Source organism: Athene noctua, chromosome 2 (genome assembly GCF_965140245.1).
Source record: "Athene noctua chromosome 2, bAthNoc1.hap1.1, whole genome shotgun sequence".
Lineage (NCBI taxonomy): Eukaryota > Metazoa > Chordata > Aves > Strigiformes > Strigidae > Athene > Athene noctua.
Window position 1 is genome coordinate 136,658,512 of NC_134038.1, and position 24,370 is coordinate 136,682,881.

At 38.9% G+C, this 24,370-nt stretch overlaps 1 protein-coding gene across 16 annotated transcripts in view; it reads left to right on the forward strand.

Moving 5' to 3' along the window:
• The window catches only part of HDAC9 (histone deacetylase 9), a 489,493-nt gene extending 468,863 nt beyond the window's left edge, over nt 1–20,630 (forward strand). For 10 of the 16 annotated variants that reach the window (XM_074900381.1, XM_074900380.1, XM_074900387.1 and 7 more), the window contains 3 exons: nt 1,446–1,530; nt 6,657–6,810; nt 15,971–20,629. In XM_074900381.1, the coding sequence (XP_074756482.1) occupies nt 1,446–1,530; nt 6,657–6,810; nt 15,971–16,010 (279 nt within the window). In that variant the 3' untranslated portion in view covers nt 16,011–20,629. Of the gene's footprint in view, nt 1–1,445; nt 1,531–6,656; nt 6,811–15,970 lie in introns of all 16 variants that reach the window. The other 6 variants (XM_074900374.1, XM_074900375.1, XM_074900377.1 and 3 more) reach the window with 4 other exon arrangements.
• Nucleotides 20,631–24,370: the final 3,740 nt, after the last annotated feature.

Sequence of the window (24,370 nt, forward strand, 5' to 3'; positions counted from 1 at the left end):
ACTGCACAGAATAGAGTGATTTCAAAATAAAACATAGTGCTATTGTTTCTAGCCACAACGAAATCTTCCAGATGCGATCCCATATGGGATTCTAGGGAAATAATGACATGAACAGCCCTATTCATTTAGTTACCAAAACTCGAAAGGACTGCTGATTGTAATGGTAGGATCCCAGAAGTTCTCGTATTTGTATCTGAGCTTGCTTACAATAGCACTACTAAGGGAGTATCTACACTGCAGTTACTTCCCAGTTTCTGTACTTGGATCAAAGCTGATTTTATCTAGTTGGTGGGTAGCAATGCAGTGGTAGCAACCCAGAGGACAATATATGATGGCTACTGAACTGTTAACTTCACAGAGGAAGCTCCTTGGGCGGGCTTCACTTGACCTAGTTTAAAGTAGACCCAGACATGATTAAGAAAGAGTTTTGTCTGCAGTACAGATGTCTCCTGTCAACGGTGGTCAAACTTCTTTAGCTTTAGAGAGGGAAGACTGGTACTGATATCGCTCTTCCTCGTCCCCCTTGCCAGGGTTGCTGCTCCTGGCTCCGCAGGAAGCACGCCTCCACACCCAGCCTTAGCAGCCTACATGGGCAGCAGAAAAACTGGCTGGACTCTAAGCATAGTTCAAGAAGACTATAGTTATTTCAGTACAAGAAGACACATTTAGCCCAAACAATCTTTTACCCTTTTTATAGGAGAAAATGTGTGGACAAAAAAGCTCATGTGGATGAATTTCAAAATACAGTTTGCTTGGTATATGTATCCATATCAGGGCAAAAGTAACTGTCCAGTAACTGAATGTTTCCGTCTGCTAATTTACTAGGATGCAGTCCTACTCAAAGAATATACAGTTAAAACTGGCTCACTAAAATACAGCTAACTATAAAAAACTTAAGAGAACTCTTACTGCTGATCTGCATAACTATTTCTTATCTACTATTTTATCTGAAATTAATGCAAAGCTAGTAAAAACATCTGTGTTTTCTGGTTTTCCCTCATAAATCTTAAAATGTGTAAGATGGTTAGATGCAATAACACCAGAAAAATAAAGATAATAGAGTGCACACTTCAGTTCCAGTGTGGCTTCAGCAAGGTTTTGTTTGGAGTGTCCAGCTGCATATACAGACGCAGTGGAATTTGGTTTGTGAGGAACCTACAAAAATTACACAAATAACTAGCATTTTTTTAATGAATAATACACAGACATGCACCTGCTTCAGATAGTCCATAGATTAGTCTTGCAGCCAATAGAAAAGCCCCTTGGAATTCAATTACATGGCTGGAAAACAGAAAACAAAATCATGGCTATACTTTTAGAACTGATACCAGCAAAATGTTAACCAGTTCTTGGGCAGAGCTTTTCCTGAGGATTAGATTGTTTCAGTTTGTTTTACTTCCCTGTGGCTTATTGAAAATTTATATTATTCTATTCTATTCTTGCAGCTGGAGCCTCTCCCAGAAGATATTGTGCACCAAATCCCCAATATGAATGCAATAGCTTCTTTAAAAAAGACCACTGAAATTCAAAGTATGTTTCTCAGTTTGGGATCGTGGGTTTGGGGTATTTTTTTATTATTAATTAATGTCATAGGCATTAAAATATTGTTTCAGAGAAAAGAACACACAAATGTTTTATGTATTAACCAACATGTTGTGTCTAATATATATATATATATATATATGGTTTTATTTTTTGTGGGTTTTTTGACATCTCTTTGTTTCTGCTATGTATTTAGCCCTGAAAAACTAATCCATTGAAATTATTTAGAGCTTACTGATTCCTGGATGTTCCCAAATCTTTCTATTCCATAGCACTTTGGCTGAAATAGATGGTTGTCAGTGAGAACAGGAACAGACACCTAAATTAGAGCTCTAACAAATAGTTTCTTCAGATTCTGTTTGTGCAGCCCTTTACAAGTTACTCACTTTGAGATGTATAGGAGTTTGAGATAAAGTTTAAAAGCTCAAAATGGACATTGGTCCATGGAAAAATGCTAACAAATACATGATCTGAATCTGTTTCTGGTGTAGAGGGTACTTGATTGTTTCACTTTTGTGCCCTGAACCTTATCCTTTATTACCCAGATGCTTTAGGGCATTTGCTCTGGTCTCACTGAAAAATTTTCTCTTTGCCATCAGTTGCCTTAATCTAACTGAGCAAACTACACCTAAATTCTTTAATCTTCTGCTCTCTGCCATTTTGCCAAGGCAGTGAGAGCTTCCTGACTTGTACTGTTTGCTGGCTCTTTAACAATAACAAATGGATAACAAATGTTTTGCTTCATGTTAGATGAATCACAAATAATTAGGATCCATCTGCATAAAATAAATGCAGTTTTTAAAAGGGACTCCATGCATTATCCATTGATCATGCAGTAATTATCAATGTGATTTTAATTTTAAAGTGACAATTAAAATTCATTGTAGGTATATAATTCGTCCCTCATGTCCAGTCACCCAGATATGCAAATGCTCTAAGTAGATCAGCTGTATATGATAAATTCCAGCAAGTCATTTTTGCTGGGTGGTATGTCCTAGGGTAGCTCATGAGTTAGTATCTTCCTTAAAATTCCCTGTTAATAATCTAGAAGGAATCAGTAAATTAAGGAGATTCATGTACTATGCAAGATAGAGCAGGTTTGTAAGTTATAATAAGGACGGAAAGTTGCACACAGGCCACAGGCATGAAGATATGCAATTCTATTTGAAATAAGACACATTATTTAATGAAAATGGATCTGAAACAAAAAAAGGGTGAATTAGAAAAAAATAATACTGTCTCGAGAAAGGCATAGTGTCTTACTAGAAATAAACACAAGTGATGGCAGTTCAGAAAGAAGGAATGGATTTAGGAACAAATACATAGTGCGTGTCTAAAAACATGGTTCAGAGCCCTGTAGCGTGATTTGACTTTGCTTGTTAAGAACAAGCTTAGGTTTGAGCTGAGCTGGTAGTCACGGCAGTCCAGTGGGCTGTTCTGAAACCAAAGTCAGGCTGCTTAGGGTGTGGAGTTTTTTATGCACAATATTCTGTCTTTTCTTGCAGCTATTACCTGAAAGGCAAAGCAGACATAATTTTGTCTGGAGAGAGACCAAGTAAAGGAGCATTGAGGAAGCTTAGTGCAGCTTTACAGAGAACGCGTATTTAAATGGAATTAAAAGAAGCAAGTACCTGTTGAATATTATAGGGCGTTATATAGGCTGAAAAGCATTAGGCTGTGGCGTAGCACCTCAAGAGATACTGAGAAAGCCTGATTTGTTTGGGTGATTGCTTGCGTGTACATTGAGTCTGTGTTTCTGTGATCCAACTTTGATAAAGAATATTAGCAATATTTTAGACAAAAAAAGTCCCTCCTCTGTGTTTGTTGCAAAAAACTGAAGATACAATATTTAGTTAGACAATAAGAGGAAACAACTTTTTTCTAACTAGAATGGAATTTGTATAAATGTTTTGTTTGTGACAGTGATCCAAAGCTCCTTTGGAAATGTAATACATTTGGAAGTAGTAGTTCCCACACCCATGTAATATGCAATTTCTAAACAATCCTGTTCACTGGCTGGAATACCACCCCCAAAATGTTTTTTTCAAGCATGCCATGGTACAGCATGTCCAAATCTAGTTGTGAAAGGCCTGTAACAGTGACAAAAACATTTATTTTTATTATTTCCTGGTAATAATCAGTGCTCCCACAAATCTTTAAGGAAGACTTACGCATATTTTCATGGTGAAAGCCAAAGCATACCTAGAAGACTGATTTGGTTTCATTGTTTGTTCTTGCAAGCCACGATTGCTCTTCAAGTTTTGTATGAATGAAACCAGCAGTATGCTTCATTCTTTCCCCTGAGCTTCACCAAGTTCTTCTCAATGAATGTAACAGGACTGGTAGAATTTCACATTCCAGTATAGCACGGTAGAAATGACATTTTCAGAGGTGTAAGCAGTTTGAGACAGATGCTTTTTGAGCTCATTTAATTGTCAATCCACAGCATACCTAGGGTTTCTAACAAAGCTCCTTTTCAGCTGCATGCTGTGATTGCCTCTCCATTCCACAAGACCTTGCCTGCAAATCTTTTGGTTGAGAATATAAGCAATCCCTGTATGTTTTCTGCACAACATAGAAATGGTGTTTTTTATAAAAGGAAGCTTGCAAAGCTTTTCTGCTTACCATAGGTGTTTGCAAGGCACAGCCTTCTGATTTTAAAGAAAAAACTACCACTGCTTTTTCACAAGCATCAGAAAGCCCTCTTTGCATGATGTACCCACTGCTGCCTGGATGCTCTTCCTAATTGGAACTGCCTTAAAATTTCCTCCCACAAATCACAAACACCTTGCCATGCACTCCCCTTCTCCAGGACCCTCCACTGCAGCATAGGTGCTGCCACCTGCTTCCTGGCCTGACTCTACTCTCCCTCTTTATCACTGAAGCCCCTCTTATAATACAATTCTCAGTGCAGAGAAACAAGGAAAATCACGGATCACCTGGGAGCGAAGGGCAGTTAAATGGGCACAGAGAGCCCACTAATACGCTTGAATTGGCCCTGAGTTTTAGTGTTACAAGAAAGTCAGAATTCAGGGGGCAGCTGGTGTGCGAGCCTGTGTGTGAATGAATGAATGCGATGTAGCAATCCTCACTGATGCTGTTTTATTGTTGCTGCAGGAGAGCAACACAGTGGTAGCTGGGTACTAATATTTTATTTTATGAATAAGAGCCCTTGAAAACTCCAGCAGTGAACATGGGTTCATTTCTTTTATAGGCAAGAGGGGGTATTATTCCCATGCCAACAGATTTGATTTTCTTGCACATCTGTTACTGAAAAAGAAAACCCCACCCACTCTGTGAACATTTAGCTCATAAATTATAGGGTTTGAATTGGGTGTATATTGCAAAGACTGACTTTTGCACATATGATCTGTGAGAACATTGTGGAATGCTCATATAACTTTTTTGTTTGTTTTTAGTGTATTTTTTAATGAATAGAGAATATGGTCTCTTAGCACAGTAATAATAGAGAATATTTTTGTCTTGTTTTTATAAAATTTGCCAGGCTCCAATCATTGAGCCTACTGCTATGTACATAACTTTTTAGCTGTGTCTTTCATGCTTTTGGAGCAAAGCCAGCCTCCTAACACTTAATCTCAACTTTGTAGGATACTTAATACACTTTACATTTTATCCCCAGAAGGTCCCTGTTATTTAAAGATTCTGCTAACTACTCAAACGTGCACACTATTAGAGTTCAAAGAAACACGCTGGCCATGCTCGCTGGTTGTTCTTGCAGATTGACTTGGGCTTTCATCTTGCAATGATGTTTTTGAATAAAGACATTTTCAGGCTTTATTGACAGCTGCTTTCTCACTGGAGGGAAAAGTTCATCTTTCGAAAAGCCTGAAACTATGTTGAAAGCTGTGTTACCAAAGAGGGAGGTTTCAGCAGCCTTTGTGTAGCACAGGCATTACCACCGCTGGCCTGGCCTCCCAGCTGTCAAAGCCTCCAGCTACCCTCTGGATAAGCACCTCAGCTCAACCCACTGCCCAGCTGCCAAAATCCTCCTTTTAGCCCTTGGAAAAGTCCCCTACTTGATCCCTTCTCTTTCACAGCTGTTGAAACCCTCCATCTAATTCCCATATAAGTACCCTGATCCAACCTCTGCAGCAGCTGCTGGAAGCTTCTTGCTAAACACTGAGTAAGCTCTGGTCCAGAACTCCCAGCCTTCCCAAAGCTCCTAATTTCCAGGTGTCATCCACCTGGCAATTAGTGAGTGCTCGGTGGATTACTGAACTGTAAGAAATACATATGTAAATTCTTACTTGTTCACCTGGTTACCACTAAGCTACCTCTGTTTCTCAATAGCACTGCAGTAGCAGACCATTTTATACGTTGATGATGAGCCACCTGCCATTATTGCGTGCATTGCTTGAGAAGCTTCTTATTGTCTCTTCTGTTGCAGGCAGAAAGCTGAGAATACTCATGCTTTTAATCCACTGCTTTTTTTTTTTTTTTTTTTTTTTTTTTTTTATACAGCAGACCAGAAAGCTCTATTCCTTATGGTATCTGGCAGCTTTCCAGCAACAGCCAGTTCATATATGAAAGTTTTAAATAAATTATTGTTCTAGTATACGCCCTGAGGTTGGAGGGGAAAGAACATCCAGGACTAACAAACCTGATTGTTCTGGCAACATCACTTTAGTCCGAGCTGGCATTTCTGACATTTTTCCTTTTCAAGACAGTGCTGTGTGAGCACTTTGTACAACAATGTTCATATTTCTAGTCCTTATTTGCTGTATATGCATCAACAGTCCACCATACTGGAGCTTCTAGGTATTAACTCTGCCCTGAACTCCCTTCACCTTGCACAGATAAAGCCAATAGCTTTACTGTCTGACAGTATGCGTTCATTAGTCTGTGCGTTACTCCTCCAGTTTATTACCTTCTGGGGAAGGGTGTGTCACAGCCCTTGGAATGAAAGCACTTTCCAACTTGGCATTCTTAGATTCAGAAATATACCTCTTCACTGCAGTCTGAAATTTCAACTGTGCTGCTTACACCACAGTGATTTTAAATTATAATCATTCAGTGTTGAACTAAGTGATTACTATGCTTGTACCACCGTGCTAGCTAAAATTCCCATAAATTATTATGTGTGTTTTCCTTAGGCAAGTACTGGAAATCAGTGGAGCCATATTCTGTGCCAGTGGATTGTGCTCTGGCCGAGTCTCAGAAACAAGAGAGGGAGGAGACAGAAACAGTATCTGCTATGGCCTCTCTTTCAGTGGATGTTGAGCAGTGTATCCCTCAGGAAGGTAGCAGGTAAGTGTATGCAATTATTATAGAGAAGAAGGCTTTTGCTCCAGTCAAGTGAGATGAAAAAGACAGCTAGCCTGAGGGTTGTTTCAAAATTATCTGCTAATTGAGGTACCTAGAATTTTTCATACCTGGATGTGAATTCTCTCACTTGACCAGTGGAAGCTGAGCTATTCTATGCCAGCAGGTATTTTTTTGGTGGATGTAAGTTCACAATTAGTAAAGAACCTTGTTTTTTCCTCATGTCTAATTCTTCTTTACTACACAAAAAGTGCAATATCCATATGAGGAAAATAGACGTGATCGAGTGTAATCAACCATATTCTTCTCATTGGAAGCTACTCAAACTTGCTGTAGTTTTAGTTTAGAAGGCATTTAACACACAGTCAGAGAAATTTAATAAGGATGGACTTAGATCATTATTAAATGATATTAGACAGGCATTAAAAGTTACTTCCCTGGAAGCAATGGAACGGTGCCAGCATAAAACTTAAAGAAATCCTGACCAGGATTAGGGCCAACATTTTCTGTGTACCAGGATGAAGGTATACCAGTAAAGAATGAGAACACTGTTTTTTCCAGCTTGTCAGCTACTTTTTACGTTAATAAAGATTGCTTTCAATTTCACAAATTGAGGAAATGATACAGTAACTGCTGTTGTGTTTTTTTGGCAATTAGAGATGAAAACAATTGATAGTCACTGAATACCCTGTCATCTATTTCTTCAAAGAGTTGTTAGGAATCAGAAAAGCCACTGCAGAAGTTCTTGGAGTTTCCTATTTACTCATTTTAGGGACAAATTTTCCTGGCCTTCACCACTAGAGGAAGACCCAAAATGCAGTGGAACCATTCAGTTTCCATCACACAGAGAAAACAGGGGAGGAAAGAGGAAAGGAGAAAAAAGCCTTATAAGGAGACTCATCAGCTCCCTGCAAGCTGTGGAGCAGAGCTGTGTAACAACAGGAGAGAAAGGAGGGAGCTGTGGGTAGGCAGAGCGGTGGTGGGAGTGAAGCCAGAAGGATCCATGGCTCCAATGTCATGACAGCTACTTGTCTGATTTGGTTCTTGCCTCCTGCATTGGCTCTTTTAATCAGAACTAAACTGATAGCCCTGTGGGGGAATAGCACAGTGATAAAAGTTGTGGATGCAATTGGGAGTGAACGTCTCTCACAACAGTGGGAGCGCTCATCTGTCAATGAGTTAACAGACATGGCTCAGAGACACACAGGGAGCAGAGCTAGCTAGTAAAGTTCACAGTATTTACATAATTACCTTTCTGATTGTAATTATATTTTAATATGCTATGGGTATTCTTGTGCTAGTATTATTGCAAACAAATCCGTAAAAGCTTAGGGAAGAGTCCATGATGTACAGGAGACATATCTGAGGTTTGTGAGAGTGCTAATCAGTGCTCAGCTAAAGAATAATGTAAGGTTTGTCATATAAATTTGTGACAGTTATGACACACTTCTGCTATCCAGGGACAGAATCATGCCTGCTCGTGTGTGTATAGCTCTGAAATATAAAGAAATGTAGCTACAATATTGGAACTAATGCAGTCAAACAAAGCAAAGCTTTAAATTGTCTGAAAAAGGGTGTGGTTAATTTTGTGTATTTTTACATTGCTTAGAATAACCAAGAATTGTGTTTGCTATGCTCCTCCACTCAAACTACAACCAGTGAGAGCAATTGCTGATCCTACGTGATTTGTACAAAATAACCCTTTGACTAACGCTGCACTTAATTATTGTATTTATTACCTACTTACTGATAACCTGTGACAGTTTCTACCCATTTTGAAAACAGAATTTCAGGGCGGAGCTGAGAGAATTGGAAAAAAAATGGATGTGCTGAAATGTACACAAGTGGAATTCATGTGGCTGCCAGATTCATTACACTTCATCAGTTCTGGACTCTTATAGGGACAAATCCATTGTGATGAATTGTTCTGTGGAAAAAACGGCTTCGTTTGAAATATCTTCTGTGGTGCTGCAGAGATTTTTCAGCAGCGCAGAAAAAAAACATCTGCACGCGTGCGCTCCTAAGTCTCTTTCCACATTCATAACCCACAAAGAAGTCATCAGAAACCAGATTGCCATCAAAGAGTGACAGGACAATATAAGTGCTGTCCCACCAGGCGAAAATTGATAGTTAGGTTTTCTGAAGCTTTGGGACATCATTTACTTTGTTTTCTTCCTGCAGAATATAAGGAGGAATATGGAATCAAAAATGGTCACCCCAAAGGTCTGATTTTGAGGGTCCTCTGAGCTGAAGGGACACCTGAGAGGACCTGGCTGCATTTTGAGAATGAATGGAAGTCCAGCACAGGATCATAAATCCAGGGACTGATTAGACACTGCACACTCTGGTTTCATGCCAGTATCATTTCATTTATTTCATGAAAACATGCCGTTCATTTCGCAGATACATGCCAACACAAACTGCAGTAATGTAGCGAGGAGTCCAACTTGTTACATTTGTTGTAATCAAGGACCAAATATTCAATGCTCCTTCTCCAGACCCTTTCTGTGGCACTTGACAGAGCTGCAGGGACATGAGGAGTCGTTTGGGCTCTCAAGCTGTCTTGATAAGGCCACTGTAGATGTGTCCCTCCTCCCCGCATTGTAGATAGGAGCCACCTTCTGAAGACCTGTTGCAAGCCTTTTTTCATTGAATATTTGTCTGGGAAATTTAAGTTGTGACAGGTAGGGTGGGATCAGAGCAGAAAGTGCCCTGGCTGACAGGGCAGCCTGGAGAGTGTCTTCATTATGTCAGGAGCTGATTTTAGTTTCTCTTAGCTCCCACCATGGTCAGCCAGTCTGATAATTCTGGCCTGAATCTCTCAGCCTCTCACTGAATTGATGGTAGAGGTCCTGTTGACTTCAGCTTTGGATGGTCAGGCCTCCAGATTAAGAGAGCAGCAGCAAGAGTCTCTTTGCAGGAAATTCTTGCCAGTTATGTTGGCGGATATACTGGTGTTTGGAGCGAGATGACTCACTTTAAACTCAGATTTTGGGTAAAGCAGCTCTTTTCCTGGCCAACTCATATCTGACTCATTTACCACTGATGAATAAAGGATAAAATGCTCCTGGCTAAGGCCCATCTTAAGTATTTCTCTTTCTTTCTTCTCTTGTTCTTTCTTTTCTTCAAATGACAGTGCTGATTATTTTTTTATTTGATTTTCTCTGGCAGTCCAATTGAAAAAACCGTGAAAAGCTGCTATGCTTTTGGTGTTTTATTTTACCAAAGCACAACTCCGCATTTTAAGATCCAATTGAAACTTGATTATAGACTTCAGAAGAGAACAGATATAGAAAAAGAGTTTGTGGATAGGAAAGAAAACATGCATGACTCTAACACAGATTTAAATACAGATGCAATTAAAGGAACAAGCATGCCCTATAAAACATTTCTAACTACCATAACTTTTGTGTGTTGATAACCACTTATTCCCTATGTGAGATACACATTTAGCTGATTAGAATTTTGCTTTGGCCAGACATCTGTTTCAGAAATTGTGCTACGAAAATATTCAGTACAGTGCTGTCCCTGATACATTGGAGCTTCTGTATGTTTCTTCTTAAAATGGAAAAATGAAAGGGTGTGGGGGGATATCTTTTGCACTTACTATTTTTACAGTAAACAGCAAATCTTGAGAATGACATTTATCAGAATTTGACTTTATGGCCCTCAGTCAGCTGAGCATAGGTTTTATTCAAATGGAAATGAAAACAAAGTGCAATTTTTAGATATTACTCTTAGCGTTACAGCACTACCAGTTGCTGTTTTAGTCATGTCACATTATATTACATACATCATATTATATACTAGAGCAACTGGTTGGATCATAGAGTACAACTAGCTGCCATCTAGGATGACTTGCTGTGTTTCTGTATCAGCTCATAAAGCTTCACTATTTGGGTATCCACCTCAGCTTTGCTGAGTAACCTGAACCTACCTGGCCATACTCCACAGAATCTGCAGTCATAACCAGGCTCATGAGCTGAAGAACAGCTTTCCCAGGTCAGGCTGCAGCCTTATCTTGCCCACCTTCCTCTCATCCCCCAGTGGTGGGCACATAAGGAAGAGAATGAGGAGCAGAGGAGTTTGAGACCCAGCCTTACCCTGGTGAGTCAGTAGATCTCAACAGATGTATCTGACCCATCCTGTGTAAAAGCCTCCACGATAGCAACCCAGGCATAAACTTTTCCAAGCTTTTTTTGAACCATGTTACTCCTTTGGCACTCAGGTGGTGAATCCCACAGACTCATCAGGCATTGTACATCTTTATTTTTGCTCTAATAGGTTAATAAACTGGTAAAATCACCGGGGAACCCCTAGTTCTTGCACTGTGAGAAATAAAAGCAGCTCTTTTTATAGTCTCTGGCCTGTTTCTGTCTTTATAGGCTTCAGCTGTCTCAAGACTCTGTATTCCTTCCGGTATGAAAATAATTTCTTAGCTCTGATGATTCTTGCCCCTGTCTGTGCCTTTTATAGTTTTCTTTAAGGTGGAATAAGAACAGCATGCATAACTCCAGGTGTTGGGTACACTGTGGATTTGCACAGTAGCTTAATGATGGGGACTTTTTTCTTGTTTCTGTTGCTCTCTGCTCCTCTACCATTAACTCCAGGTTCTCAGTCATAGTCATCACTATGTATAAACAGTTAAATCTGTCATCCCCCCTCTTTTGTGTAATTTGTGTTTGTTTACCTGCTTTTTCACTCAGAAATGGTGGTATGGGCTTTAGAACTGACTAGTATGGATAACTGGACATCATCAACAAACATTATCACCTAAATCTACTGGTAGCCTGTCAAGTCTTTTTGAGATGCTCTGGAGAATCCCCCCATGGTGAAAATTCACAAGTATTATTATCCGTTTCCTACTTTTGATGGATAAAATTGTTGGAAGACTTTCTTTGCACAGGAATATCTCTTGATTCCTCTTCTTTGTTTCCTTCAGAAACTTCTAATAAATTTGTAAGACTTGCTTTCTCTGTAAGTGTTAAAGCATAACTCCTACCCACATTACTATTACCTAAATGCCTACTAATTCTATCAGTAATTGTAGCTGCTTTCAATTTCCCCATGCAGGCTTACTGTATCTCCTGTAGTTTCCAAAAGGGTAATTGCATTTCTTATCATCTCTACCTCTTGCATGGATGCTGAATTAAGCAGTAGAATATGCTCAATAATTACTTCTTTAGCAACATCAGAATTGCATTCCCCTAGAACTCAGTGGACAAATATCTTCTGCTTTTAGCAATTTGACAATGTTTGATATATCAGTTTGTTCTAGTGCTGATTCAGTTTAAGATAGTTCATCTGCAAATAATAAAATCTCCCTGACACTTCTCTAGTGAACACAGTTATAAATAGTTAATTTTGCTTTTGCGGTCTACCTTCCTTGATGCTCTGTTTATGCTTTGATCATTTCTTCTGATGTATTTTGAAAGACCTTTCTATTATTAGTTTTCATGCCTTTAACATGTTGCTCTTTAGACTTTCCTTTGACCTGCCTCATTGAGGGTTTATATTTAACTTTCCAGAGTTAATACTTTATTAATTTGCCTTATTTGGACATTACATCCTCTGTTGAGAGTATACGCATTGTTAGTTATTCTGCTCTTAAACTATGATGATTTTTACTTTTAGTTCCTTTTTCTTTAATCCATACAAAGTCTATTTTTACTAGGATATATACTTACTCAGGATCTCTTATATGATGTCTTTAGACACTCTCTGAATCATCTCCATGGTATAGAAATGTACCTCTTTTTCCCCAGCTCTCTGCTACCAGAGGATCACTTTTCAATTACAATGATCTTCTCTGAGACAGCTGAGTTAAATTAGGAACAGATTATGGCATAAAACAGCCATACCATGCCAGAAAATCTATCTTTTGTTCAGCAGTTTCTGTGACTTGGAAACATACCTTGAATTTTTATTTTTATGTGTGTGATGATGTAGCTATGAGGAATCTCTGTAATTCTAATTCAAAAAATAAGGTAAGAGAAACTATTTTTTTTTTTTGGATGTTGTACAGGGTTTATCTATATTCCTAAATATTAAGTTTTTTTAAACTGTAGATATGAACTATTTTAAATAATATTCCCATAAATAATATGTTTGCTATTGATTCTCAACTGCCACAGAACAATACTTAAGATGTCACCCATTTTGCCAGATTCTATCCATATGTTAGGATTTTTGCCTCATCTATTTCTTTTGTTTTAAGGCTTAAAGGGAATCGTTTTGTTTAGCATTAACTGCAGAGAGACTATTTCATTCTGCCATAGTGTGAATTGCACATATCGAGAGCTATAGGTGAGCACTCTTTCCAGCACACCAAAGCAGAGTTAATGCACAAGGGCTCTGTTCCTAGGAACTTGCAGTTTAAGCAAGCCACATCGAAGCCTTAATGAAAAATCACAGTTGTAGTTCTACAATCATTACAGTCCCAACTGGTGTCTTTCTGAATCTGCTGACTGCATGGAATCAGTCCAGATCAGACCCAAGCTCACAGCTGCATCTCTGAGGAACCAGTCAGTGCATACAGTACAGGAAAGGGGTTTTTGCCTGTTTTATGTTTTTATGCCAGCTTCTTGACAGCTACAGGAAGAATGACTGAGCTGATGTAACTAACAGTGACATAACTGAAGGAACATAAATGTGGCTTGTCAGACTCTGCCCCCTTGATTTTTGTTGGAGAACTTTTGATTTCAGCAGAACGGGTATATACTGATTCACCGCTCAGTGTTATGGGACTATAGCATTTTTCTCTATGTACTGAGGGCCTTAAAACTTTACTAGCTCTCACACAAAACTCTGGCCTAAGCCATTACCCCTTAAAAATATATGTTTTTAATGATAAGCCGTTGGCTAGATCCAGTGACTTCTCTGACAATAATAAAATTAAGTTAAAGCATACACATAAGTCTTCCAAAGGAGACAAGAAGGCTGTGAGAGTACCCACACTGAGAGAAAACAGCTGGATTTGCCAGGACACCCCAACCTCCTCTCCTTTGCCAAACAGGACCTTGTGTCTGGCACCTGCATACAAAAAATTCAATTGGTGCTTAGGCTCTGGCTGATGCACAGTAATGGCATATTGTAGCAATATATTGGAGTATGTTAGAATAGAGCACTCAAGGCCAGTCCTGGCACTCAAAAGCATCCTTGTCAGGGAAAAGTTGCCCAGGACTAAAACCCTGAATGAGATCATCTCTCAGTTGTGCTATGGTCATGAGAAGTCAGTCCCAGAAGCCAAATACATGTGAACAGACTGTTGCACCTACTGCTTCCCTAGATTCTTATAAATAACCCAGATCCCAACTTCCAGAGGTCTTCCAGAGCTCCACTCCTTCCTGCTCTGCCAATATCCATTTGGAATCTATTGACAACTATCTCCTCATTTGCTTACTCAGAGCAGAACTTAAAAACTGAACTGTTATCTGCTTCCAAATGATCCTCTTTCCAGAGAGCCCCATAAGGTCCTGGATGTTTAACAATGGTTTATTGCACTTTTGTGTCATGCCAGAGGACATGCAGGTCTTCCGAAAGTGGCTGGAGAAAGTTGAAGCTTGTGGTCGGCTCATCAGCATCATACACCATCAGTATGAATTCCTCACATGGTACATGATCCTTTATCACACTTGAGGATCTCAGCAGCAGACTGGGCTCCATCCCACCCTGACTGCCACTGTGCAGTCTCTGCTGCAAGCCAGAACAATGCAAGAGGGGAAAAGGAGGGAGTGTAAATGGCTTCATCTAATTTCTCAGGAACAAGGGAGCTGCAGTGGTTGCTGTACATGGGAAACATTCTCCACCATGTGGTGAGGAACAAAAGATTTGAGATTTATAGATTAATAATCTTTTAGGGTCAATAACTCTTTTGGAAATGATTAGTCTGAAAAGCATCTTCTTTTTCATATATCATTCATCTGACATATTTTTCAACATACTCTCTGTGATCATTCCAAATCATAAAGGAGTAACCTGTATAAAATAATTTAAAGACACACTGCTGAATTTCTCATCGGGAAAGACTTTAATAAACTCCAGATTCATTTAAAATTCTCTGGCTTCCTTGCTGAATAAACTACTAAAGCCCATGCAAGCCCCCATTAATTACGGTTTTTTTCCATGGGATCTCATGAGTTTGTACTTTCTGAGGGATGTTTTACTGAAGCCAGTTATTATTCTGGCTTACAAGATTTAACTGGTAAATGTCTTATTTATTAATTTGCATTTACTTTTTACTATCCCGTCATTTCAAAATTGCTTGAAGTGACTATTTTTATGTTCTTAAGCTCATTTGTCATATGGCATTCTGACAGACTGAGGTGAAAAATGGTTTATGTCCAAATTTTATGCCCTTCAATATTGAGGTCTCACCATGATCTCAGAAGCTTCCCATTTTATAATTGCCAGCGTAATCCTCAGGTGCAGTAACTTGTCAGATACAAGAAATTATGACACTTTACACCAGCTCAGCATATGTCCTGATTATTTTCTTATTGGTTGTTTTAAAGAGCTCATCCTGCCTAAGCCGCATATTTTCCGGAGGCTTTCAAATAAAAAATATGTGTATAATCTGTTTTGGTATTACTGATACCTTCTCTATGATGATGATCTGCTGACCATGTCCAGAATTTGTTCTGAGAATTCCCAGGCAGGCAGACAGGCAATGCATTTGTGAAAGCACAGAATCAAAAATCAGAGCACTGAAGAACCCCAGAAGAAACACTGCTAACTACTTGGCTACTGGTGAACTATTTTGTTTTAATGGTATGGGCCCACTTAAAAAAATAAATGCATGTATTTTTTGTTGCAAAAGCTTGTAAAATAAAAGTATCACAGCTATTTTTTTCATGAAATTATTTGACTGTTGACACAAAGCATGTACATTTCTGGACAAAAAGTTATAAAATATTCTGACATATTCTAATATAAACAGGAACATTTTCAGTGATTGCTTGGATCTAAAATGTTTTTCCACTTGACATTTGTTTATACTTCCTAGGAAAGAAACTCTATTTGTGGATAGCTGAATAACACAAATAAACATCAGAGAGCTGAAAAATCAGCTTTGATTATGCATGAAAATCTACAATGTCATTGTGTACTCTTGTGCTGTATTCTGATTGCCTGTTTATTTTTACAGAGCTGCTGGCGAGCCCATGGAAGAAGAGCCAGCCTTGTGAAGTGCCAAGTCCTCCCTGATATTTCCTGTGGGTGACATCATTGTGTATCCCCCCAAAGCACCCTCAGACATGTCTTGTCTGCTGCTTGGGTGGCACAGATCAGATGGAACATAAACACTGGGCACAAAACTCTGAATAGCAGCTTCACTTGTTCTTTGGATGGACTTGAAAGAGCCCTAAAGATTTCTTAAATGTAACCGCTACAATTCTAGAGTTACAGTAAAATGGGCTTGGGAGAAAGAGCCTAGAGCATGCTTTTCATATGCTGTTTGACCCACTCACCAACATAAATTGTGAAGTAGAGTATTACAAAATTCTACATGATAGATTATAGATATGAGAATTGCAACAGCCAGCAGAATACTCGGTAAACTCCATGAATCACTTTCTGACACTTTTTACTGGGTAATTTTTTTTCATACTGTGTTAAATTGTTAACAGAATTTGTTTTCTTTGCTCTGTGTAATGGAAAAAAACAAAACACCACCTTTACTTTACATGCCGTTTTTTAACTCCCTGTAACGAGTTCTTAGCTGAATAAGTGAAAGGTGTGTAAATTACAATGAGGGATTTTAGCTAAAGGGAAAGCACTTCTTCTTGTACTATAAATCCCTGAAGTACTGTGCTTGGTGGTGCTTTATTTTCTTTTCCCTTTTCCTGGCCATCCCTCCCCATTTCATGTAATCTTTTCTATCATAAAAACACATTCACAATTCTCTAAAACGAGCGATCCTCTGCCTTTAAAAAAAAGTGCTGTACCCTCCGTAGCTGACAGTAGCTCTCACCATATGTGCAGCAGAGATCAAGTAGTCTCTGAAAAATGGATGGCTTTTCAAACGTGTTTTTAGTTTGTTCTGAAATGTTTCTGCGTCCTGACTCTAAGAGCAGCGATCTTCAGTAACTGTGTGCAGCTCATTTGAAGCTCAGGTGTTTCTGTGGAGGTTGTGTTGGAGGTGTTTTTTACAGGTCGTCATGTGAATATGAACTGATTCTTTTATGTAGTCCTGCACCAAGAGAACTGATGTTGCTTAAGAAGCTTCAAAGGGTTTAGGCTTTATTTTAGATCCCCAAAGTGCAGCAAGATCTCCCTGCAATGTGACTTTAGCTGTTTAATTCCATGTTTGAGAACGTAACATAGAGTTGTGCCTTTAGCTGATAATGAACGCTTAAACTGTTACACGTGTTGCCTTACCATCAGAGAAAGAGATAGGGCATGTATGTAAGACTACTTCAAATGAACAAAACTCTGCTACAGCAACTTTTATTTTGTTTACAACTTTCTCACCTAATGAACCCTGGGAGATACCTTGAAGTATTCAACTTACAGTATTAGATAGCTCGCTCAGCTTTTAAAAGTGAGTGATGTTCATTTTTATATATTTTCCAAACTCAAAAGATATATTAAAGCCATAAGTGAAGACTGTCATGCTTTTTATTCTGAAATCTGAAAGGAACCTTAATTAAAACAAGATTTTGGGGAAGGCTATGATATGAAAGATATGGAACAATATGGTTTCAGTTATAGGCAGACTCAAACCTGTAAATCAAAGATGAAAGATTTCACTCAAATAGAATTATATAATTCTCTTTTGTTATGCAGTCAGACTATATCTTTCATGCATTTGGGTTTGTTTACGATTAGCATTTTAATTTTAAAGACTTTTATTACTTATACAAAAGCTCTCTGCTACAAGTTAGAAATCTGAGGCATGCTTTGAAAGGGGAAATCTAAAAGAGGAATGTCATTTCCTATAACGTGAAGAAAACTTTTATTCTGAAAGGCTTACTCTAAAATGGATGTATGCCCCTCAGAAAGTGAAATAAAATTCTACCCCCCATTTACAAGCCAAAATCATGCTCATTTTAGTAATGCAAAGAGTCCCAGCAGGCTAAATTAACTCCTGGTGTAAGCCACCTTGCCTGACTTTGGGCTGTTCTGAAGGGGTTGTTCACATGACGAAAGCAATCAGGAGTTCATCCTGTATTTTCAGCAGACTTGTGGTGGCAATCTTACCTGCCATTTACTGCAATTTTCTTGTGGTCATCAAAGAAATTTCCCTTCAAGGAAACCAAGGACCATAGCTGGTGAGTTGGGTAATTTGTAGAGCTTTTCACATTTTGAAATAAAGGCTGCAAAATTTTAATTGAGTGCATAGTAAGATCATTTTAAAATTAACCCCCCAAATGCAAAATCTGCTGTGTCCCTAGCTTGCATGAAATTGAATATGAATTGCAGCCTGAAATGTGAGTTACAAACTTTACCAATTAAGTGTATGTTCTGGGGTGGAAATCAGCTAAAGCTGTCCTTTGTAGCTGGAAATGTTTTTAAAATGCCAGAATAATTTGAATTAAACCACATTATAAACTCACACTTAGGCATTTCTACAGGCATACTCCCAGACAGACATCTAGACATGCTATTGGTTAAGTTAAGATCATCTGGATAAGCAAATGTGCAAATAAAATGCACACAGATTATGTCCAGAACTCTGTTCTCACTGAAGTCAAGAGCAAAGTCTGCTTTGATTTCAATGAGAGATGGATCGGGCCCTGCTTTCTTTTTCCCTCTAAGTCCAAAACACCATTACTTTTTGATTATGTCATTACAAGGCACCGTACAGCCCTCTGGGAAATGATTGAGGCTTATGGTGAATATCAACACTTCCTTCAAAGCAGACCTGGGCTTTCTGAGAGGGCAGTTTCACTTGCTGCTGTTTTCTTCTCACAGTATTTTTTATTACCATCAATAGCTCCCCATGGGTTATAGTTAAAATATCTCCCAGCAATTTTAGACATACTTCCAGGGAAATATTCACATAGATGCTCTTAAAAATGCCCGGTTTTAGCTGGATTCAACAACAAATTCCAAGAATTTCAGAAAGATGCATGAATTGTATGTTTCTCCATTTCTAATGTCCAAATTCAGAGGCTTGGGAGCTGTTTTTGAAGAGATGTCACAGTCTAACATCTCCCATGGACCTCAGCTTAGGCTAGGGAGATTGACACTTCTGAAAATTAAGTCCCAGATATTTCAAGCTGGCTGCCAAAACTATCTACATCGAGCTTAGATTACTTCTAAAAATGAGCTGAAATGCATAAATGCAAGGGGTTAGTGGTGGTTTCTCTGAGTGATTCCATGAAGAAGGTGAAGCTGAGGATGTGGCAGAGAGCCCTTGGAGCCAGGGTGTCGCTCTGCCTGGTGCTGGTGGCACAAGCTCTGCATACAGGCGGGAGGGCATCCCACAGCACCGCCACCCCAGGCTGCCAGTGCTGTTGGCAGTAAATCTTTGTCTTGCAAGGGAAGCATGCAGGAATTTGCACTCTGCCTCTGGATCCACATGTCCCTAAGCCACAACCTCCAGAATGAGAGATGCCTCAGTAGCAAGTGCCAGTAAAATGCTTGCTCCAGTTCATACTCTGTCCTAGTGTTAGGGACCAAATAAAAGGTCAGTGGGGCTTTTCTTGTATTTTTCTTGTGTTCTTGGGTCATTGAATACTTTTGTCATATTCTTAGGTCCTTAAATTCATAGTAGAAAATGAAAACTAAGAAGAGATATGACTAGGATATCAAGAAAATAATTATTTTTATCCAGCTTAATGCTTTTACCTGGGCTGGAGTGGGAAAAATGATGAACATTAAATCCCAGAACTGCTAAAACCTAAAAGTGTCTTGCACTTCATTTTTGGACTCTGTGTTCAGGAATTCTGTATGTGCTCATTTTTTCTTTAATGTAATCTGCAGCAATGAAGTGATTGATTATATGATGTTTTCTCAGGCAAAATTCCTAGCGAGTAATCAAAGTTCATGGGAATTTTGCCAGTGTAAAGATGACAGAATTAGTCCCTTTTTTAATTATGTACCTTTTTAATTTTACTTTCAGTAAAAATGAAGTAACTAATTCCAGGCAAGTGAATCTGGGGAAAGTAAAATTATTAAGCTATCTTAAATAAACATCATAAAAGAAAAAGAAAATATAAACAGCTATTATGCAAACAAAGATGGCTATTTCTTTACTTTGCAAAAAAGTCAACAACATGCTGCCAGCTGCAAGAAAGTGGCAAAATGGATCCCTCTCTAGAGTATGGGGTATTTGAGTTGGTGTCTTATCTAAATGCAGCCTCCCTAAAAAGCTGAGAGTCATAACCAGAGATGAAATATTAGAAAGATTTTGCTGCAGCCAACACCAGAGGTCCTGTAGAGAACAAGAATGTAGAGACTGACTAATTTGTGTAGACAGACAGCAGGACACTTTTAGGGCAATGTGTCTGGGACGAAGAATGAGAGGGAACTTTTCCAAAGGCACTGATGGCTGTGAGGCAACTAACTTCTATTAGTTTGCAGGGGCAAGGAGCATTTATTCTTTGGGAAATGTCCCCTCTGTTCCACAAGCATGCTCACAGCATGCAGACATGAACCTTGCTGTACAATTTTGTGTCCTAAGCAGCAGCACCCAGGTGTGCTGCCCTGACGTGTATGCTGTGCATTTGCCCGAGAAACTATCAGTCCCCATCAGACACTTCATAACGTGACTGATAGGGGAGATTTTTCTATTTTTTTTTTTTTTCCAATAGTTGCCTTTCCAGAAGTGTAGCAGTGCATGGTTGTTTTATTTTAAAAGGTCACAATAGAGTTTTGTGAAGAATTGTACTTTTTTTTTTTTTTTTTACAGACTCCGTATGGAAGTAAAATAGAATATATCCATGGGGGGGAAACCTGATGGGAAAGAATTTCTCTTAGATCAAGCTTCTGCTACCTGCTTTTCATGCTGGATTTAGAGGAGTTTGGGTTTTTAATTATCATTTAAGCTTTTAAGCTTTTGTCATGTCATTTGCTTTGTCTTTTTACCTATAATTGAATTCACCCTTGTAGCACATAGAAAACCATCAAAAAAGTGCTTTTTCTGACAGATGCCTCTGCCTTTGGTGTGGGAATGAGAATAGCTTATCTTTGCCACTTCTAGCACCAATTAAATGCTTCATTTTTGTGACAGATCCAAACTGGAGTGGTATTTTATGAGTACGATTTAGCTGGCTGTCTGCTGGTTGTTAAAAAAAGAAATTGTGAAACTCACATTCCTCTCTAACCTCAAAAGGGACCCATTTTGATTTTAACAATGTAATATTTTCACTTGATCCAAAAGGTTTTTGTCCCATGACATCTTGTTACTAACTCAGTTTTAGTCTCTAGCAAATAACACACCACAGAGAGTGAAGACCAAAAAGGACATTCCAGCAACTGTTAATTATAACTCTTCTGCACAGTCCTTCATCCTGCTCTAATCCCATGCTTGGTATTCAGCATATTAGAACAGTTTATAGCAAAATATAAGTTGTTCTTTGCCATCAAAGATACTACCACTTGGATGTTAATTATCACACCATGAGTTGGGCTGTAAAGTATAAGGAAGACATACTCCTGTGTGGATGGTCTAAAGGCAAGTGACACGTGAAAGCAATGGCACTGTACAGTAAGAGTGATTCTGTGCTAAGATCTCCATGCATTATTCCCTTCCCAATGGTACTCCTGCATAGCCAGAGACACATTTGCAATAGCAGAGCCATAGGATGCCCTGATTCAAAGACCACTGAAATCCCTTCTATAGCAGGCCTTGGGTAAGATCTGTGATGCAACTAGAGAAGAAACCTTAACTTTGCACTCAGCCACATACAAACTGTAAAAAAAACTCAGATAAAGATCTGAACTTGGCCACACATTCCGGTTTCTGATATGAAGTGCCAGTTCTGCTTCTAGAAAAGTCTGTCTGAAAGAGCATTGACAGTAGTGGATATATCCTATTGGCTTCAGGAGGGTGTATATGTCATGTGTAACAGGAACAGGTTCATATTCATGTCTCTTGCTGCTTAGTTTACTGCTCTTTTAAATTTCTTGATTGGCTTAATATTCCGAGCTAGGATGCAGTAGGAAAGCATAAAGCAATACCTGTTGAAGTCATAACTAAAGCTTTCAAAGCAAACTTATTGCCGTGGGTTTTTACAACACTGACTTTTTGGTCTAGGGATGCACAGCTGAAATGTCTATTTTTTTCTTGGGAAATTGATGTTGCTATCTGTTTCTATGATAAAAAACAGTCCTTTTGCTCAGAACACTAAAAGTTTATCTGTAATTTGTCTTTCCAGGAAGATCAGATTCTAAGGGATAAAGCATCAGTGGGACTGACCCAAAGGGCAACATTTTTAAAGGTCAATAGTAATATTTCCATAAGAGTAAAAGGAACCTGTGGATTATTGTTATTATTCCTGATACATTTTTGTATCTGAAAGCATCCAATGAGTGATGTTAAGTAATATTGTGCTCCAAAACTTTGTTGATTATAGGTATACAAGCATTGGATTGGCGTGAAATAGTCTTCAACCAAGTTGTTAAAATCCCTTTTGTTTCGTGTTTTGTATAATTCTTTGGCTATAGTCTTGTCCTAGCGTGAATAAAAGCTATTTGAAGTAAACATGTTCGATACTCTGAGCTTTTTTTTTTTTTTTTAAATTGGTGCTAAAAAGAAGTGGAGCTTTGAACATGCCACCCTGGTTGGATCATAGGAATCTGACTGTTAAAATATAAAGGGTGGAGCATGGTGAAGCTGGAGTGCATAAAAAAGGAACCACAAATGTTACTGTAAAAATAATGTTACATAGCAGGCTAAAATGCACACAAAGCAGAGCATTGCAGAGCTCCGGCTTTAACACCAAGCTCATATTCTATAGTTCCTTTGGCTCATTGTCCTGAGGCATTGCAGAACACATAATTCTCCTCCCAGTGAAACAATTTAAATAGTGCATGCACTGTTTTGAAGGCTGTAAGACCCTTACTTGGTGGGAGGTGGGGAATATCCAGCATGCTGCAGCAATACTCTGTACCACAGCATTGCGCCAGCCCTGCTGCTGTAAAACTCAAGAGTTGTTACACTGATAGAACAGACCTGTCTTGAGAATGGCACCCCACAAAAGCAGTGATATGAGGAAGGAGTGTGTTTGCTATGAACACACTTTGATCACTTACACATCATCAAAAGTAGCTCACAGATTGAAATTGCTCCTGCGTGTGGAGCTTCATGCACCTAAACTTGAAAACTGAGGGGGCAAAAGGGTAGCTGGGAGGTACAGGCACTTGATTTGCACATGCAAATCCTTACCTCTTGGCACATATCCAGAGTGTCTCCAGAGCTGGATTAAAACCAAAATGAAGCAGAACAGCATCCTATAATTTTAGCTTTATTTCATTCTTCAGAATAACACATCTTTTTCCTTTCTGGGGAAAAGGACCCCAGCCCCAGAAACACAGAGCTCCATTCCAATCAATAAAATATTGTTTGAAAATTTGGACGTGTGACATGCAATTTCCTTGGCATATTTCAAAGAAGTTCCATGCCCAGAGGAGCTTAATCTATCCAGTCTATCTATCTGCTTCTCTGCTTTGCTTGTTTCCTGTGATTCCATTGTGATAAATTGCAGAGCCCTGTGATAAATTGCATTCATCATGTCTTTCTGGCTGCCTCACCTGCATTTTGTACATAAAACCCTCTCTCCTGGGACTACTTCTATCATTCCAACCTTGTGAGAGGTTCCAGCTAGACACTCTTGCTGCTTTAAAATCAACCTGCCACAGAATTGACCCTGCTTTTGAGAAGTGGAGTGGAGTTTTGGAAACCTTCAGGCTAACAATACTTCTAGGAATCTCCTGTAGGTGGGTGGGAGTGAATTCTTCCAGACTCTTTCTCTCATGCTTTTTTGCTTTTTCACTGCTTCCCTTGGCGATCCTCCTCTCCAGGAAAAATGTTTCTTTCCACTGGCAGCTTTGGAAGGAGTAGCAAAAGTTTACCCCAGAAAGAGTAAATAACAAGATAAAAGCTGAACAAATATGTGTTGAACCATTGCTCTGCTTCTTCATTTCTGCCTCTTTTCCCTGCCAAATGAGAGGAAGATGATGTTAAAATTACCATGTCAACATGTTATTGAGATACGTTTTTTCTTTTTTTTTTTTTTTTTTTTTTAAGGGAAGGGTTTTATTTTTCCCTTTGTTATCACAGTGGCCCAGGTACAGTACTTCATTCATTCAGAGGCCTCCTGGAGACTTGGAAAAGAGAGTTTCAGAATTCTTGTCACATCCTTTTCTGGGCTTGCCTATAAAAGGGAGCAGGTTCAGTGAAAGCCCAAAATGAAGTTCTGTACTTTACTAGAACCTGAGGATTTTGTGCAAACTTTAGCTTATTTACTACTCTTAGCTTGTATGCTGCTTTAGGCTGAACTTCTCTGTCCACATATCACTGAAAAATACCCAGCCTGTTATGACTGCCACACTAATGTCTTCATAGATTATTAATAACTAAATAGAGCATTGGTGGTAA